Source organism: Zootoca vivipara, chromosome 2 (assembly GCF_963506605.1).
Source record: "Zootoca vivipara chromosome 2, rZooViv1.1, whole genome shotgun sequence".
Lineage (NCBI taxonomy): Eukaryota > Metazoa > Chordata > Lepidosauria > Squamata > Lacertidae > Zootoca > Zootoca vivipara.
In genome coordinates this window covers 122,020,553-122,040,829 of record NC_083277.1, presented here as the reverse complement: position 1 = coordinate 122,040,829, position 20,277 = coordinate 122,020,553, and the positions used below count along the sequence as shown (strand labels likewise).

The following is a 20,277-nucleotide window of genomic DNA, read 5'->3' as shown; positions in this document are numbered from 1 at the left end:
TTAACTATAAAGGTGGAGCTTGGCTAGGAATGGCTGGTGTGAGATCAATAGCTACTGATTGCTCCTATGTTCCTCCCATCTTTCTCACAGCCTTGACCAGCTTTGAGGTGGTGATCCAGTATGGCCTGGCCACCCCCGAGGGACTTGCTGTAGACTGGATTGCTGGCAACATCTACTGGGTGGAGAGCAACCTGGACCAGATTGAGGTGGCTAAGCTTGATGGGACCATGCGGAGTACTTTGCTGGCTGGGGACATCGAGCACCCTCGGGCCATTGCCTTGGATCCACGATGCGGGTATGGCGTTGAAAGGAATGGGGCTGAGATGGGGGATGGGGGTGCTCTGCCACAGCTTGCCCAAACAGATTTGGGCAAAGCCTTTCTGAGATTCACTGGTAATTCGTAGCCCATTATTCAGTGCCTTTTGCCAGAGGGAGCAAGTAAATGAAGTTGTGATTCTGAAAACATCTGGAGGTCTAGGACAGGACTGTGTGCATTCATTTTATCTAAGTGCTGCAAAAGCATGTACAGTGGTATCTTGGTTCTTGAATGTAATCCATTCCAGGAGTCTGTTCGACTCCTGAAACGGTTCGAAAACCAAGGCACGGCTTCAGATTGGCTGCAGGAGCTTCCTGCACTCAATCGGAAGCTGCATCAGACATTCAGCTTCCAAAAAACTTTCACGAACCAGAACACTCACTTCCAGGTTTGCGGCGTTCGGGAGCCAATTTGTTCGACAACTAAGCCATTCAAAAACCAAGGTGCCATTGTACTGTCAGCATTGGGTATTGCATTTTCCATAGAGAGTATATCTTTTAATTTGCCTGTCGAAAGAATTCTGTGATACTTCACATCAATTTTCTGAACTTGGCTCTCTTGATTATGGGGGCTGGGGGGTGAGTGGAACGCATATCCCTGTGCATAAAGGTGGTGAGAACACTGCTGAAATAAGGCATTGCCCTGTTTAACAATGCCCAGCAGGGATGTTTCATGCTGTTCACCTTTGTTCCTCTAAAGACAGCTATAGATAGTTGGAAAGGATATTAATTGGTGATTGATAGCCAGTCTCCAGACAAAGGCTTAGTATCTCAAGGCAAAAGCTGCCAAGATCTCAGCTCTCGGGCATGTCTGCCTCATCACTTGTATACCTCCTTCCTCTTTCCTCCCAGGATTCTCTTCTGGACAGACTGGGATGCAAGCCTGCCCCGCATTGAGGCAGCGTCTATGAGTGGTGAGGGCCGGCGTGTCATCCACAAGGAGACCGGCTCAGGAGGCTGGCCTAATGGACTCACTGTTGACTACCTGGAGAAGCGCATTCTGTGGATAGATGCCAGGTGTGTAGTGTCCCTCCACCAAATATTCTCCAGTTTAGATTTTTGGGTAGTAGCTAGTAATTTTGGTAAAATGGACATCTTTCTGCACAAAAAGCCTGTTTGGTGCCATTGTTTCTGTTGCCTGATATGTGTAGGTTGATCGAGGCATGTGTGTGTGTGTGTGTGTTTTGGTATGGAATTTGTGTATTGAGTAGGTGGAATCCTATTTTCTGCACAACTAAAAATATCCTTGGTCTGCCATAGGTAGCTTTGTCCTGGGCTTCTTTGCGAGAAGGGCAAGATGTAAATTTAGGAGGAGGTGGAGTTTGTGTGACTATTCAGTATTTGAGTAGAGAAGAGTGTGACATCCCCTGTAATTGCATGTAACATTCCTGGAAAAATTTATAATGCTCCTGTCGTTGCATATACAAGCCCGAAACCTGCCTTTTGCATATATTCAGTTTTTGGGTAGGATATACGGGGTTTTTTTGTCGATAATAATCATAGCCCATTTGTTTATATACCACATTTTCTACAGGTCTGTGCTCCAAGCCATTTATTTTAAAAAACAAACAGTCAAGTACAATCTATATACCGTATATAAAAATGTAGGCATTGCGCGCTCACAGCCTTTCTCCGTAACCACTGAACCAAATTGCATCAAATTAGGACAAAGATCTGGAATTAAATTTTTCCCCCAAAAAAGCACAGCTTTCATACCTTAAATAGTGATTAAACGCAAAAAAGTGGCGCACAAATTAGACATCACCAGCAAAAGCTCTGAACACTCCAGCAGCATCCAATAGAAAGGCAGATTGCACGCTGTCACCAGGAAAAGCTTTGAAGGGCAGCGCCATATAATGACATCATCAACCGAGCAACTGAAACCACCAAGGTGGCCATTACCAGACCCCTAGGCCCCTGCCAGGCTGCTAGGCCCCCACTAGGCCTTGGGGGGGAGAGGGCAAGCGCCCAGATCGCAGGCCGCAGCACGGCCTTTGTTTTATGTAGGCCCCTGTCAGGCCGCCAGGCCCCCACTAGGCCTGGGGGGGGGGAAATAACCCACAGCAACACACTTGGGGGCACGGCAAGGGTTTTTACTTTAAAATTTAGCGGGCGTTGTGTCACATGCGAGGCTCCGGTGGCCATTTTAAGTAAGGGCAGTCGTGCCCCTTTTAACCTAGGCTTTATATTACGACTAATTGCAAGCCTCTGCGTCTTTAAAAAACCCAACAACCATGCACTTTCTCTTCCCAGTTTAAGTCCTCAGATATTTGCAGTGGCTAACCCCCCCCCCCCAATTTACAATCTCCTACCTTCCCTTTGCCACTTCCTGGGTTTTTTATGGAAACGAACAGCTCGGGCGCTTCGGAACTCGCCTTCTGTTGCTACGGGGCTGTGGGTCTTCGCTATTTGATTCCCTCCCCACCCTCCGGTCGGGATTATTAAAGTAGTTCTCTGGGTCACCTACTCCAAAATTAGAAAATCCAAATAACACACACACACACACACACACACACACCCCAAAACACACAACAACGCCCAAATCATACAATACCCACCAAAATAAATGGCAACCCCAAAAATAAAATTAAACAATAATAACTTCTGCTTCTCATGTTCTTATTTTTTTAAAATAAAAAAATTCCTTCAGTAGCACCTTAAAGACCAACTAAGTAAAAATGTTCACAATGGAGATACAGGGGGGAGGGGACAGCACTCCCCAGGGAAAACAGAAGGAAGGGTATCCTACCGAAACACAGGGATGAGTCAGGGGGTTTGAGGGAGGAGGGGCGGGATACATCATGGATCGGGACAGGGTGGGGGGAATCACAGGGATGACCCACAGCAACACGTGGCCGGGCCAGCTAGTAACCATTAAAATTATAATATTTTTATAGCACAAACAGTTCCACAATTAACAATTCATTGATAATATATCAAAGAAAATTAAGTGAGCATAAAGCATACCAACAGTCTAATTGATATCCCAAAGTAATCTCCCCTCCTCTCTGCTTAACTTTTATATCTAAAATCAAAAGACCATAAAACTCTTCACAGCAGTTCCTTTACAAAAGAGTCTTAGATCAAGAGGATCAGATGTGAGAGGTGGAACCAGTCGTCCTAGGATGGCTCTCCCCCAGACCCCTGGGCCTATTACTCTGAGCCTTGGGTATACTGTAATATACTATGATACCCACTCATACACATTCATTTTCTATCTCACAGTAACTGTATGAATAATTACAATATTAGTGTAATCAATCCCTGGATGTAGAAGTACAGTGGAACCTCTGTTTACGACTACCTCTGTTTATGAACACCTCCGACCCAGAAGTGTTTGCATCCGGGTTCCGCGGCGTCAGATGCGCAGATCACTTCTGCACAGCTCTCATGCACAGAAGTGATCTGCGCAGTGCATGCACAGAAGCGCTCTATAGGCGCTTCGCGCACGCGCAGAAGCGTGCCTTCGGGGAGCGAATACCTCCGTTTACAAACGCCTCCGTGGAACGGATTGCGTTCGTAAACCAAGGTTCTACTGTAATAAATTGAGTAGTAGGTCCTAGGGTAGTATAATAATTTTTTGTGTGTGTGCGCGTGTGTGCAGTTAACAGATCCAAACAGATTATATGAATATTATGGCCAGGTTTTGAAAGATTGATTTCATGCCAGCTTGCTTTCTGAAATTGAAAGCCAGAGACAATCCGCATGAGCAGATTGTCAGCAGATACTGAAGGTTCTTGCCCTACTTCCTCTCTGCTCTGCTCTTTCCGCTCTCATATGGCTAGTGTTCCACTTCCATCTTGCACACATCAAACATCCTGCTTATAGCTACTTGCTCCTTCTGTGCCCCATTCCAAGCCACTGCCATAGGAGGCTCTTTTGGCTGTGCCGCTGCCCAGTGAAGTCCAAGGTATTTGGGTCTTCTTGGTAGTTTGCAGAACTCGCTCCCCCTGGAGGTGTGTCTGATGCCATCATTGCATGTGTTCTATCAGTGGGTGAAGACTCACTTCTTTTCCCAGGGGTGAGAATGATTGTTGTGAGCAATCACCCCACTATCTTCTGCAGAGTAAGGAAAAGTGAAGTTTCATTGTGTTGTTGTTTTGATTATTGTTTAATTTGCAAATGTTTATTGAATTGTTGTATCCTGGGTGAAGAGTCGGTAAGAAATGCACACAAAGAAACAAAGAAATTAAAGGAAATCTGTCCTGTTCCTCCACAGGTCTGATGCTATCTATTCTGCCCTCTACGATGGTACAGGCCACATTGAGGTGCTCCGAGGGCACGAGTATCTGTCGCACCCCTTTGCTGTCACACTTTATGGTGGTGAGGTATACTGGACTGACTGGCGCACGAATACCCTGGCCAAGGCCAACAAGTGGACCGGCCACAATGTCACTGTTGTGCAGAGAACCAACACGCAGCCCTTTGACTTGCAGGTCTACCATCCCTCTCGCCAGCCTCTAGGTGAGCTGTGACAAGGGAAAGGCAGAGGAGGAGGGCACCGCGGGGAAATTCTGTGAAGGCAGGTAGCAGGAGGCAGGCTGAAGCTTCCTTTGCTCACAGCTACACTTAGATTGGCAGATCCAGTCCTGGGTTTCTAAACTCTGAGAGCTTGGATGCAGCAGGATAGCATGCAGCAGTGGTCCACTCCTGGTGTCTAAATGACAGGGTCATAGGAAGTGGTCTTTTCCCAGGTGAGACTATTTGTCCAACTGGCTCAGCATTGCTTACTCTTTCTGGCATCAGCTCTCCAGAATCTGAGGCAGGCAAATTGTCTGTCCCTCATCCTTTTACAAACCAAAACCAGACACGGCAGAGACTGCACTGGGGACCTTCTGCATGTAGAGCATGTGTTCTGCAACTTAGCTGCAGGACCTCCAAAAAGAAGAAAACCTCAGGAGGTGATCTTAGTTGTGAGTCTTGATTCATAGGAGAACAGAAAAAGATGCCTTTCAATATATGTCTGTCTGTCTGTTTTATCTTTTAAGTTGCTAATCAACCAATAAATTGGATAAATGAAATATTAAATATAAATTAATCCTAGGTCAAGCTGTTCGGTCCACCTAGCCCAGTAATGTCATCCTGGACTGACAGTGGGTTTCCAGGGGAAAAGTAGCTTTTCCCCAGTACAACATGGAGATGCTATGACCTGGGAGCTTTTCTGTGAAATCATGTGCTCTGCCAGTGAGCTACAGGCCTTCCCAACAACCAATTTTCTCGTGCCTGCTTTGACCTGCAGATGGGACTTGGATTGCCCCTGTAACTGGAAGGGAGGGTCAATGGGCTGTTGGAGTAGGAGAAGCCACAGCTGGGTCCTGTCTCGCTGCCTCAGGGGTCCTCAAGAGAGGTAGAATCTCTTGGGACACTGTCTTGTGGGGATGTGGTGCCATTTTAAAATTCTTTCAAGGAATTTGGTTGTTCCTGTGAATAATCTTTCTTAGTACTGTGTAGTAGATAAACTCATTACCTTCTTGTGTGGTGGAGAGATGAATTTCAGTGTGTGGTCCTGGTGGCAAGAAATGCTTTGTAAGCCATTCTGAGTTAGGTTGCTGAAGGAGGTGGGGGATTTATATGCACATCACTTTTCATAGTAACAGAAGCAAATAAATGAAAAAAATAGCAGGGCCCTGCCCGCCCCCCCAGGACTTAATCTATGATTTAATGTTGGCGAGGCAACACAGTGAAGGGAGGCCAAGCAAAGGTAAACAAGCTATGCATATTGACAGCTGTAGGTGCTTCAGCTTTGTTACATAAAACCAGTTGAAAACATGATTGCAGATCCACATGAAGGTTTTAACGCAGTGTAGAGACACCACTTTTCCTTGGTGCAGAGTGGTTCTTACTGGAAATCTGGGATTTATATAGTAGGCTTTAGGGTTGGCTTTCTTACATTGTTCCTTATGTTTGCATGCAGACATGCACTTTGGACACTGTGTAAGACAGGGCTGGAGAAAGCAGAGATCCAGTCCTATGCTGCCAACCTATCCAGATCTCCCTTTCCCAGCCAGATTTATGTCACCTGTGCCTTGGCCTTCTCAAAGGAGAGCTATGCCTCACCCTCTCTTTACAGAAGGACTGTTCTTTCAGGAGTGGGGTGGGGATCTTAACCTTTTCTCCCCAGCACTTTGTTTGTTGTTGCAGCTCCCAACCCTTGTGAGGCCAATGGAGGAAAAGGCCTTTGCTCTCACCTCTGCCTTATCAACTACAATAGCACCTACTCCTGTGCCTGTCCTCACCTGATGAAGTTGGCCAAGGACAACGTCACATGCTATGGTAAATGAAGAATGGAGGGGCTTTGGTCCACTCAGTCCTAGAGATCCACCCAAAGATTTGGGGCAACAGTGCAAAAGTGTATCATCTTAGTTGGCTCCTTGACCCTGTTATTCCTACCTGCTTTGCAGACAGATATGGTTTCCGCAGGTCCTTTGGCCTTTGGGAATGCAGTACAGAGAGTGCGCAATGAAAACCCCATGTAGGCACACTCCAAGACATATCCATTAAATCCATGGACATGTAGACAGTGGGTTCATCCACTCCTTGGCTTGGATCCCAGACAGATTGCAGCATGAGGGATCAGCTGCAAATGAGAATAGGAGCTTTTGAGCAGGACCCTTTTGCCCTCGACACACATATAGATATACCTGGATGAGTCTCAGGTTTGTTTCCTCACCCACTCCCCTCTTCTCATTTAGTACAGCCAGGAACAGTGAGGAGAAGAAAAGCTTTCACTCCTGTTTTTCAACTAATCAGAGTTCCTTGTTACATCTAAACTTGGGGAACTCTGGTTAGTTCAAACAAGCCAGGGTCAAAGTATGATTTATGATCCTTGCATATTCATTAACCAGTTGAAACAATCCAGAGTTCCCTATGTTTATATGTAATGGGGTATTCTGGTTAATTTGAAAGTGACAGATTTTTCTAACGTCGTCATCACTCTTTGTGTTAGAGGAGGGAGTGTATGAACCCTAGGCTTATTCGTTTCTGGCCCTGATAATTGAAAGCTGTTTTAAACTATTGTCTTCGCCTTTAGGTTCTACAGAATCATATTTAGATACTTGGGTTGTTTCCATAGCAGTGTGTGAAAGTACATGCCAAAGTCACATTAGAATGACACTACATGCAGACATGAAGGGCAGAACTGGTCCTGCAATCTTGCCATTCTCTGAGCTTGTTGCCTTACATGTAATTCTCACCTTAGGCACTGAAATACCTTGGAACAAAGCAGCTATTGTTTTTTATTTCACTTTTAACAGTAGGTTGCTCAAGGCAACATTCAGGATAAAGAGAAAATAACAGGATCTCAGTGAAAATGTATAGAAGTCAATTTTCAAGAAAAAGGATTGTAAAAAAGTGAAATGCTAGAACTAGTTGAAATGTAGAAAGTCATCCCAAAACTGCTTTGTTGGTTGTTGCAGATGTAATGGGGGCAAGGGTCATGGAAAATATTGTCTTTGTACCTCTAAGAACTCGAAGCTACCAACATGAGTTTGACCAAACCGCGGGAGGCAGTGGAAGACAGGAGTGCCTGGTGTGTTCTGGTCCATGGGGTCATGAAAAGTTGGACACAACTAAATGACTAAACAAACAACAACAACACCTCTAAGAAGGAGTGATGTGATAAGAACATGAGAATAGTCCTGCTGGATCAGGCCAAATGCCAGCCCAGATGTATTTTACGATTAGTAACTGCTGACAGATAGTTTATCAACTAAATGCTGAGGGATTGTAGAAACAAGCTAGCTGCAGTTTGAGGCCTGAGCAAAATGGATTTAAAAAAAATGGAGTTTAACAGGTCAATAACAAACACTTCCCCTTCATTAGTATCCAGCAAGCAAACATACTTTGTATCTGCTAAGCCCTGACTGGAGTGAGTTCCCATTATGCATTTTTGGCCTTTGTCTCCTTCTCCAGAGTTTAAGAAGTTCCTGCTCTATGCCCGCCAGATGGAGATCCGCGGGGTTGACATTGACAACCCATACTACAACTACATCAACTCCTTCACTGTTCCCGACATTGACAACGTCACTGTAGTTGACTATGACGCCATGGAGCAGCGGATCTACTGGTCAGATGTCCGCACACAAACCATCAAGCGGGCATTCATCAATGGGACAGGCGTGGAAACGGTTGTGTCTGCAGGTGGGGACTGCCTGTCACTCCTTTTCTTTCCTTGCTTCCTCCCTACAGCATCCCTGCAGTACATGCTATCCTTTGGAATGGATTTGTCAGATGGATTTAGAACCTTTTGTGAAACGCAGTAGTCAAGTGGAAGACGTTAGCATGCTTACCTTGTTATAACCTGTGCTATATGAACCTAAAGCTCTTGCAGCTTTTCATCTGTGCTCTACAGGCGCCTTCCTTTTTTTGTTGCTGTCTGGGCTTTACCTCTGTCTACCCTCATTTCACAGTTTCTCCACCCTCATTGCCTTGCAGACCTACCCAATGCCCATGGCCTAGCTGTGGACTGGGTCTCCAGGAACCTTTTCTGGACAAGCTACGATGCCCACAAGAAACAGATCAATGTCGCCCGGCTAGATGGCTCATTTAAGAATGCTGTGATTCAGGGACTGGACAAGCCTCACTGTTTGGTTGTACATCCTCTCAAAGGGTGAGTCTGGCAGAACAAGAGATTCTGTAGAAAGAAGGTTGTCAATAGGGTTAGAGTTTGAATGACAGCTCCAGGATAGTATAGTGTTGTTTTTCTACCAAATTAGCTAGTTTTGCTCCCCCCCCCCCGGTAGCTCTATGTTAATGTAAACCTGTTCAGTTTATCTGAACTTCTGATTCTCCAGGTGTTTGGGGCACTTTGATTTAGTAAGTGTACTCTTGAGTAGTATAAGGAGAGCTAATCAATTGCAACTCATGAATTGGATTCAACATCTGGGGGGAAATTAGCCTGGCATCTCCTTTTCCCTTGTCCCAATGATTCTAATTAAGGTGTGTTAAAACAATTTTGCTCATAATTAGACCTGCAAAAAGGGTTAATAATTGAGCCTGCAAGAAAAATAAGTTGTAGTTGAACTAGTAATAATAGTAGTGCTAGTGATAATAAGTGGTCTTCCTATTTGCCTCTGTTACAGCAAACTCTTTTGGACTGATGGAGACAACATCAGTGTCGCCAACATGGATGGCAACAATCGTACCCTGCTCTTCACAAACCAAAAGGGGCCTGTTGGTATGGAGACTGTGGCACTCTGTTGTATCCCTAAGAACTTAGTCTGTACCTAATAGAGGCAGAACTCACTGCCCCCCCCCTTAGTATGTTGGTGTCAGATTGAATGCTGCAGCTCTTGGCTCACTTCCATGTCTAGGATTGTCTGTGATGATTGGAATAAACCTGGGCCAACATAACCCACTGAAATCACAGCTCTAGTGTAGGTGTAGTGAATTTGTGGCCTGCCCAGATGTTGCTGAACTCCAACTCCAGTCCTCTTTGTCCATTGACCATGCTTGCTGGGGCAGGTTGGAATTGTAGTTCAGTCACATCTGGAAGGCCAGTTTTCCCAACTCTGCTCTAGTGCATCTGAAAAGGTTGTATTACCTTCACACAACAGGTATCAACCACCTTCATCTGTCAATGTCCCCTCCTAGTATTTGTGTGTTTGTTTCCCTTGTCAGGTTTCTGTGGGCCAAAAAACTCAGTTCACATTCTCTCTAGTACTGTGTTCATTTTATTTATTTATTAACTTACAAATACTAACTTTTAAAAATTATACCCCATTTTTGGGGGAACTTCCTCCACGAAGCAGCCTACAATCTAAATAAAAACCAGCTTCACCTGACAATAAATTATAAAAGTATAAAATACAGTAACAAATAATAAACCAGAATAAAAAGCAAAATACTGGAAAAAGTATAATGCAGATTGTAAAAGAAGTGTATTAAGATATAAAAATGAACAAGAATTAAAACTGCAAAAGGTGGCTTTTGCAGTTTTAATTCTTGTGCATTTATTTACAGAAAAAGAGAAATGGAAACTATGGGCAACCTTCGAAGAGAGGTACACATTTCCCTTTTGCTGTGAATAAATCCACATGCACTGGCACACATGAAATTCATTGCAAACATTGCAAACATTCATCAAAACACCAATGTAACCCTCACAGAAATAGTCATGCTTTTCTGTGGCCTTCAGCCCATATTGCAAATTCCTTGTCATTTCTGGATATCTAGCCCCTCTCTGAATTCTGCAAAAACCTCACCCCTAGTGTTATGACTCAGTTTGGGGATTGGAACAGGATTGTTAATCTTTTAAACCAAAAAGTGTGTGCCAACATGATCAAGCCTGCGACACACAGCCCTGGATCTTTCCTAGCAAGGGAACATATTGGCAAATAACTGGACCAAAAACAGATGTTCAAAAGTTTGGTTTCCCTACCAGATTTTACATTAGCTACAGGTATCCTAGTGTAAAATTAGTATCCTCTCCCCAGTGGAAAGTTACACTTGAAAAAGGAGAAAATGGGAATTGGAGAGAAGGTTATCCTACTCTAATCCACATTCACGCATTCCACAAGGATGGAATGATATGCATCCGCATAAGATCCTGACCCGGGATTGCAGCAAGCAAAAATAGGAAAAGGGTAGGTGTGAGAGAAGTTGGTGCTGGCGACATAGGCTCCAAGGCCCTGTGTATTAAATAGCAAAGTCCAAAATGCCCACATCACAGTTCAGCTTGATTCTCAGACCTCACCATCCACCATCCCCTGATCTTGCTTCTTTGCTTTTCAACCCTCTGCAAGGGGGAAAAACACACACATTCACATTCCCCAAGTATCGTTGGTGGCTTATGAAAGGACAGGGCAAAATAAGGGTTGTGGGTTTTTTTAAGGAATGTGTTAGTTTAGAAATCGCATGTGGACAGACATACGAATGAATGTGCATGAAGCTGACATGGACTGCAAATAGTCTGAATTGCCCATCTCTAATGCACATTCACAGGCTGTAATTAACACAGCCTGCAGATTTCATTGATGATGATGCTGTTGCTCCTCCTTCATGCTTGGCTATTCTCTCCTAACAGGGCTTTCCATTGACTACCAGGAAAGCAAGCTGTACTGGATCAGCTCTGGTAGTGGTACCATCAATAGGTGCAACTTGGATGGTAGTGGCTTGGAGGTATTGGAGACCATGAAGAACCAGCTACGCAAGGCCACAGCATTGGCTATCATGGGTAAGAGTCACAGTGCTGAGTTTGGGAGCTATTGCTACAGCAGTCTGGTAAGCAACCGCGAGAAGAGGGCCATATATAAACATCATATCCATGGACTTTTCTATTGGCTGTTTTTTTGGGGGAAGGTACAATGCATGTGAATTGTTTAATGCACATTACACATTTTTTCTCTCAAGTCTGTGCTTCTGTTTTGGATGAATTTCATTTTTCAGACAATTAAGCAGCAATTTTCTGTTACTGAGAAGATGCTGTTCTACCTCCAGATAGAATATTAGCTATTTTTGCAAAGGGTATGAATTTTTCATAGGCTGCCACCTTCATCCTTAAAGTGATAAACATTAATTTCCTTCCATCAAGTTTTATAATGAGAAATAAATCCACTTTTCCCGTTGAGACCTTGGTTCACATCATTAAATCTTTGTACCTGTTCTCATTATAATATCTGTTGGAAGCAATTAAACTGTAAAATGAAGATCCCACTGCTGTATTTTGTTTTAAAATTTAAGCAGCTACCTTTATATGTTTGATGGCTATTTATCATATCCATTTTAACATCAGTTGTAGTTTATGAAAAACTTGGTACTCTATAAATCAAATACTATTAAGGCACTGCAAAAGATGAGCTTCCAGTGGGCTTCTGCTTGGGGATTTCTCCCTCTCCCCCTACACCCCTGAAATTGGCTATGGGGGGGCAAGAGAACCCCCAAAACAGCGCACAGGGGGAGGAGAGTGGGGATCGTTCTGTCTGGCAAGCTGAAACGTTGAATTCCTTCCATTTATTTTAGCTTTTCTCAATGTTTTTTAAAGTGCCATGCTTCACCTGGGATCCCTGTTCTACGCACGCATGCGCACAGCAGTGCCAGGAAGCCATTATATTTGTCACAGCTGCTGCAGCAGTGATGTTTAGAAATTGAGGCTTAAAGGATCTTTGTTGAATGCTAAATGGGTTTTACCAGTGGTGTCATCAGGGCAGGGCTTTGGGACAGAGGTCTTATCCAGCAGATTGACCTCATAGTAGTAGTAGTAGTAGTAGTAGTAGTAGTAGTAGTAGTAGTAATATTTCTAACCACAGCCTCCCAGATGCCCCTATCCATGCCCAAGCCAGGCACATGGGTGATGGCTGGCTCCTATTTTTTGTAGAGCCGTGAACTTTCATCATTGAGTCAGTTGCATCAATCATTTAAACCCATCTTAATGAAATAAAAGCCACTCTGATTATTTGTGCAACACATTTTTTAAAGAATTTAATTAGATAAGAAATATTATTTACAAACTACAGGTGGTGGGTGGGCATTTCCCCTTCTCATACACATAGGAGGAAATACCTCTTGCATAGGGGTGGCACATGCTGTGACACAGTGCCAAGGGCCTTCTGGCGGTTTCCTCGCTGCGAGAAGCCAAGTTACAGGGAACCAGGCAGAGGGAGGGTCTTCTTGGTTGTGGCACCCGCCCTGTGGAACGCCCTCCCACCAGATGTCAAAGAGAAAAACAACTACCAGACTTTTAGGAGACATCTGAAGGCAGCCCTGTTTAGGGAAGCTTTTAATGTTTAATAGATTATTGTATTTTAGTGTTTTGTTGGAAGCCGCCCAGAGTGCTGGGGAAACTCAGCCAGATGGGCGGGGTATGAATAATTTTTTATTATTATTATTATTATTATTATTATTATTATTATTATTATTATGTACAGGCACCCTTTAATCGAGAGACAAGGAACCTGTGGTCCTCTGGGTGTTGTTGGACTCCAAACCCCTTGGCCACAGTGCTTGTGATTCCTGTGTCAAGTTCAGCCAGAGTATGCCCTGCCTGCAAAGGCAAGCTACATAATCTTCATCTCTTTCTCTCCCAGATGATAAACTCTGGTGGGCTGATCAGGTTTCAGAAAAAATGGGCACCTGCAACAAGAAGGATGGCACAGAAGCAGTTGTGTTGCGCAACAGCACCACACTGGTCATGCATATGAAGATCTACAATGAGAGCATTCAGCTGCATGGTAAGCTCTTGGATCATAAAGGACATTATGCAAGGGGAGGGCCTGAAGAAGCATCGTGGGAAAGTGTGAGCATTGATCAGGGCTCACGGTGGTTCCAACTCAGGAAGCAGAGAATCGGTGATGGTGTGCCAAGGCTCACATACTGTATGGAAAGATCTTGCCTGCAGTCTCATAGGAGACCAAGCTTTGGATTTGGTGCTGATTCAACAACATTAAGTATTCACTGCGTCACTTCAAGCTCCTTGTATGACTGTCTTAACATGCCCATAACGTTCACCCTTTTTTTCTGTGGCCATGGTGAAGCAAGATGGTCATGTGTGTGGTCACCTGACAGTCAAAACTGAAGCCTGGTGCTGTCTGGCTCTGTGTCCGTAGTGCCCACTTAATTCCATTATTTCACCTTCACTGTTGCAGGTACCAACCCCTGCAGCGTGAACAACGGTGACTGCTCCCAGCTGTGCCTTCCTACTTCAGAGAATACTCGATCCTGCATGTGTACGGCTGGCTACAGCCTGAAGAGTGGACAACAGTCCTGTGAAGGTGAGGGGACCCCAGTTGACTCCTGTGGGGTTTGAGGAGAGTGGTCTGCAGCTGTTAGACCTGGCTCCTGGGAACTATGTTGCTCTGTATACAGTATCTTGAGTGTTTGTGTAGCACAGCTCCACCTGGTGGCTACTGTTTGCAGCTCAAGCTACAATTGCCCTGCGTTTGTCCTGGTTAATTATGGAGCTGTCCATGTACTAGTGTGGCACCAAATGTACATTTGACAGGGTGCTGCAGCCAACCCCGGATCTCTCTTCCTTTAGGAGACTTGTGTTTCCAAACACATATTTGTCTCCCTCACATACTGTATTTTTTGTGTAGATAATGAAATGTACAGTAGGTGTACATTTAATAAAAAAACAAAATGTGGAAGATCCTTAAGATGCAAAGGGCAAAACATAGAATTGCCTGGCTAGAAAATGCCTGCAGGAGGCCGCTTGCCCAAAGGTTTCTTATCCTCCCTTTAGGGCAGCTGTGGCTGCATACAAACAAAGGCAAATGGACCAGAGGTCTTCCTTGATGTGCACTTCCTTTCCATAAGATAGTTCAGCAAAGTGAACATATTCCAAAATTCTCTTCTCTTTTTACCTTCTCTGAGTAGGTGGTAGTTTTCCTCCCTAAGATGTAAAGATGCACTATGGGAAGCGCCGAACGCCTCCCCCTGCAGCTCATTTCAGTAGTGGAGAATGCAAGTGGTACCTGCAGTAAAATGCTCAGCCCCTGACAAGAGTGCTTCTGTTCAGGGAGCCTCCTATGTTCTCCTTGATGCTCCCCCTCCCTGGCTTTCCATTTTCCTTCCCAGCTTCTTCCAACATTCAATTGCTATTAAGCATTCTCAGTCGTCATTGGGCTGCTGGATTTTGGTTCCCCCCCCCTTTTTATTTAAAAAGAGACATTGTTTTGTGCTTCTTGAAAACCTCAGTATGCTGGTACTTCTCTTTTGTTTCTAAATCATCTAATTTTGGCTACACAGAAGTTGGTACTCACTGCCTGAGTTTTCCAGTGGAGGGTGATGGATCTCTTCAGAGGAGTCTGCTCTCTTCAGGCAGTTTGACACCCCTGACAATGTATTTTCCCCATGGCCCATTTTCTGAATTCCCTTCTTCTTTCTCAGAACCTGAAGCTACCTACATTTGCTGTCCTTTCTGGAGAGAGGCAGCTATTACAATATTTTGTATACTTTGTCTATATTGATTATAATGTTGTGACTTAATGGATTGTAAGCTACTTTGGACTTTCCATTGAGTGGAGAAAAGCAGGGTACAAATGTTAAACAAATCCAAAATGAATTCCTATCAGCGGCTGCACTTTGAGCGTAGTGTAGGGGGTGTCAGAGGGGCTGTGGCCCCAGGCACAGATTTTTGAGGGGGCACAAAGCAGGCACCCCTATGCAGGTGCCCGCAGTGCAGTGCAGCCCGGTGCTCCTCTCCCCATGTCAGAGGAACCAACACTTGCAGATAGGAGCACCGAGCTGGGAAGTCCCAGGGGCGCCAGCATGGGGCGCCTGGTTTGTACCCGCCAAGTGCCATTTCAGCTGGCCAGGCTCCGATATGGGGCAGGGCCGCTCCGGCAGTCTTGCCGATGAAGGCTAGGGTGCCCTGGTGGGCTCCTTCACCCTCTGTGTCCTGCACCCTTACGTGCATGCACCCACATACCCCCAGTGTGCGCCCAGCCCCGCCTCAGGTGAGCTCACACAACACCACTGGTTAACATTAATTGATTGGTTGATTAAATAATTATACTCTAACCCATGCAGAAGGCTAAAAGTAGCTTCTACACTTTTGCTAATGTCTTACTTTGCACCAAAAGTTTTCATAAGCTATTAGGTGTGGGTGGGGCTTGTGGAAATAAAGGAAGGCAAACTAAAACTGTCTTTTTCAAATGAAAGGAGGTATATAAATTATTATTATTATTATTATTATTATTATTATTATTATTATTATTATTATTATTATTATTCTCTTCTCTCTGTCACCCCCCTTCCTTCAAAGTAACACTCTCTGCATTCAAACTATATGCTCAGACATTTATCTACAGCCCTTCCCCATTTCTTGTGAACTTGTGCTAGGTTGGACCACTGGTTCACCCAGCTCATGACTGCCTCCTTTGGCTGGCAGCAGTTCTCCAGGTCTCCACACATTGAATCTTGGCCTCTCCTGTGTGCCCTGTGCTGAGACTCCAGTTTGTGACTGTTGGATTTTTCTTTCTTCCATGCAGGTGTTGGCTCTTTCCTCCTCTACTCTGTGCATGAGGGTATCCGGGGCATTCCACTGGATCCCAATGACAGATCTGATGCTCTGGTGCCTGTCTCTGGGACTTCACTGGCTGTTGGTATTGATTTCCATGCTGGTAGGTAAATGCTTAAAGTAGGTTGACCCCTTGTGTCTGGAGTAGATATGGATAGAAACATTTGAATGCAGACCTCCCTAACTCTGCACTTTCTGAATGAAATACATGAACCAAAACTTTTCTGTCCTGCATTTCATTATTTTAAAAAATTCCACCCAGATGCAAATACTAAAAATAATGCATATATTAAAGAAAATGATGTTTGGAAACGCTTTGCATTAGGGGAAATTGCTCACAAAGTGCATATGTTAGGTAGAGATGGGCAAGTATATCAATTTCTTTTTCTGTCAGTTTCTTATTTTTCTAATCTTAAATTCACTTCACTGCATTTCTTCATCAGTTTGCAATTTTTTAAAAAAATCACAATTTTTTGTGCACATTTCTCCTACTACATGTATTTTTAATATAATTTTGCCAAACATCTGCATTGTTTGCAAGCAGTTTTCCCATACGTTTGTGAGCATGCACATTATTTTTGCTAATGTATGCACACTCTCCTTAACATGCACATTTTTGTATACATCTGTGGGTTGGAGAACTGCACCACAGAATTCAGAGAAGTGCAAATATCGAAAGATGCAGTAATTGCACTTTGATATGTGTATTGGTGCAAGAGGTGCCAATTGGTGCAATAGGTGCCAAGTGAATTTCTTCCCCATCCCTAATATTAGGCAAAAGTGTATTAACATGTATGTCTTAGGAGAAATGCACTCAAAAATGCACACACATTTTTGTGCAGAGGTTTGTTTCTTTGCTTAAATTGAATTGTGGCAGTGGGGTGAATTGAATATTGGAAAATTGAGAAATTGAGGGATTTGTACATTTGTGCTTTGAACTCTGGACTCCTACAGTGTGTCCTCAGCTGTGCTTCTGGTGAGCCATGTTGTCCTCTCATTCTCCAAGTCTGAGTTGAGTGTGATTCCATTTGGAATGTAGATGAAGAGGACCTTTTTTTTTTTTTAAATTTTTTTTAAAAAACTTTATTTCGAATTTCAAAATATACAACAAAAGAAATAACAAACTTAAATGAGATAAAATCCATCATTTGCATAAATACAACCCCCCTTTACCCTCCCTCTCCCACCCCTCCCCTCCCCTCTATACTTCCCTCCGCACTATTTGGACTTCCTTTTTCATTCTTGTACTCACTCGTGCATTTTCTTCCAATATAATTCCACTTTGCTATTTAAATTCCCAATTAGTTATTTTTGTTTTTATTCCCTTCATATCCCCTAGTCTACACATGCTAACATATCTTCTTTCGAACAATGTTTCCTCATATACTCATCATAGCTTTCCCACTCCTTTCTTAATTTCTGCTTCGACTGATTCCTTACAGCTGCTGTTAATCTTGCCAGTAATAAATACTCGCTCAATTTATTTATCCATTCTTCTACTGATGGTATCCTAGCAGATTTCCAATTTGCTGCTATTAGCATTCTTGCTGCTGTACTTGCATATAAGAAGACTTTTATATTTTCTTTAGGGATTTCCTCATTTAACAAACCTAATAAATACATATCTGGTTTTTTTGGTATTGATCGTTTCATCATTCTTTTCATTTCTTCGTGTATATTGTTCCAAAATTTTACTATCTCCTCACGTTCCCACCATAAATGGATAAAAGTTCCCGGTTTTTTACTACATCTCCAGCACAAATTGGATTTGATTTTATAGATCTTCGCCAGTTTCACAGGTGTTAAATACCATCTGTAGTAGATTTTCAAGAAGTTTTCTTTTAAATTATTAGCAGCTGTAAATTTGATGTCCTGACCCCACAGCTTATTATGGAGAGGACCTTTATTGGCATAGGCAGGGGTAGCCAATGTGGTGCCATCCTGATGTTGTTGGGACTCCAGTTCTCATCATTCCTGACCATTGGCTTGGTTGGCTGATTGGAGTTGGAATCTAGCAACATGCGGAGCAAATAGAGGTTTCTAGGTACAATATACTCTGTATCCTCATGTTTAGAAAGAGAGAATGCAAGAAACCCAGCATGAGGGAGCCAGAGCTCTGCAGGGGCCAGAATCTGGGGGCAGCAAATCTCAAAACCATTACTGTTGGCAGCCACACTGAAATTGAGAGGCCGTACAATTCTGAGCAGAAATGCAGCCGGAAGTGGGGTGAGGTTAAAATCCCCCCCCCCCGGGCCAAGGAAAAGGTTGTAGGAACCATGAGAGAAGGATGGAACAACATGTACACAGGAGCTATTGGTGTAACTGTTGAGGACAAGGGAAGGAGGGGAAAATAAGAAAATATGTTTTGCGTTGTGATTAAACCAGTAGAAGAACATGTATGGACATAGATGTCCTGTGCTTTTTCATTAAAAATAAATAAATGTATTTACCATTTTACAACAAAACATAAAAGTTAACATAACCAAAAATAACATCAAATCGACTTTCTCTCCATCTGTGGTTCCTTCCATTTTATCTCTACTACTGCATATCCACAATAATTCCTTAATTATTTATTATCTCTAAAATTTCCTTAAATTTTCTTTGCTGCTCATTTTACATTAACCCTGCTAACATTTTAAGTTGCTTACAATAACTTTTCAGATAGTCAATAAATTTCCCCAAGTCTTTGTTAAAAATTCTTTCTTCCTGGTTCCTTATTCCTCCTGTGAGTTTAACCTTCTCCACATCCGTCAGTTTTATCTGCCAGTCCTCGTGGGTTGGAACTGTTTCTTTTCTTCATTTCTGCACATAAATCTTCCTGGCAGCTGTCGCAGCATACATAAACATTTTTGGTACTTCTTGACCTATTATTCCCAAAAGAAAAGCTTCTGGTCTTTTTATAAAAGATACTTTAATCATTTTTTCAGTTCAGTAAATCATTTCCCAAAAAACTTTCGCTACCTTACATGACCACCACATATGGTAAAAGGTACTTCCTTTTCCTTACATTTCCAGCACGTATCTGATTCGGTTTTATACATCTTAGCCAGTTTACTATGAGTTAAATACCATTTATACATCATTTTCTTTTCTTTCTTTCTTTTTTGTCTTTCCAGTTTAATCTTTATTGATTTTTAAATATTGCATCCATCCACCACAAAAAAAGAAAACACATCAAATACAAAGCAAATATTACATATAAAATAAAGTTATTTCATAGGTTGAGACTTCCAACTTCCTCAGCGTGGGTCCTTCATTTCCTTGTTGACTGCATATTGTATGACATTTAACTTATCATAAAACATCTACTGTATAATCTTTGTAGCATATGACACAGCAGAAGTTAATCAAAGCATGTCAAAGATTTCATATGGGAACAATGTTCTTTTAAATATCATCTGTATATATCCCATTCTTTGTTGAACTTTTGGTCTGTCTGGTTCCTATTTTTTCCTGTCATCTTTGCCAATTCTACATAGTCAAATAATATACATCATTTTCATATAGTTCTCCTTTAATGTATTATATGCTGTAAATGTCGTATCTGTAATCCATAATTTCTCCCATGCTGACATTTATATATTGTGACCTATATCCCTTGCCCAGTGTATTGTTGCTGGCTTTACCAGTTCATCTTTTGTTTCCCATTCTAATAACATTTTACACATTTTAGAAATTACTTTTTGCCCTATGCTTTTTCATATTTGGTGTGCCACTCCACAACTGCTTGCTGGTTGAAGTTGTGTCACGTTGGCCTTGCAACACCTAAAGAAAGGTCCTATTTAGCTGACAAGTGGAGTCTAGATCCTACTTGTCATCCAGGCTGAACCCACAGCATGTACTGTTGACTTAAACTAGAGTTATCCTGTCTTAACCCTCTGAAAACTGGGATTCTCCACTGTTTCCCCTTAGCTGCCTTCACTTGTGGTTCTGCCTGGCCAGTGGAGCTACAGGAGTTCAGTAAACCTATTTATTCTGCTTTCATGGCTTTGAGTGCACTAGAT

General features: G+C 43.1%; 1 protein-coding gene across 6 annotated transcripts in view; it reads left to right on the top strand.

The window, feature by feature from the left end:
* LRP1 (LDL receptor related protein 1) overlaps positions 1-20,277 on the top strand; it is a 335,312-nt gene that overhangs the window by 238,669 nt on the left and 76,366 nt on the right. For all 6 annotated transcript variants that reach the window (XM_060272179.1, XM_060272176.1, XM_060272175.1 and 3 more), the window contains 11 exons: positions 91-295; positions 1,168-1,332; positions 4,535-4,779; positions 6,457-6,588; positions 8,227-8,454; positions 8,749-8,923; positions 9,396-9,490; positions 11,339-11,488; positions 13,338-13,481; positions 13,896-14,021; positions 16,242-16,373. In XM_060272179.1, coding sequence (XP_060128162.1) covers positions 91-295; positions 1,168-1,332; positions 4,535-4,779; positions 6,457-6,588; positions 8,227-8,454; positions 8,749-8,923; positions 9,396-9,490; positions 11,339-11,488; positions 13,338-13,481; positions 13,896-14,021; positions 16,242-16,373 — 1,797 coding nt within the window. The remainder of the gene's footprint in view (positions 1-90; positions 296-1,167; positions 1,333-4,534; positions 4,780-6,456; positions 6,589-8,226; positions 8,455-8,748; positions 8,924-9,395; positions 9,491-11,338; positions 11,489-13,337; positions 13,482-13,895; positions 14,022-16,241; positions 16,374-20,277) is intronic.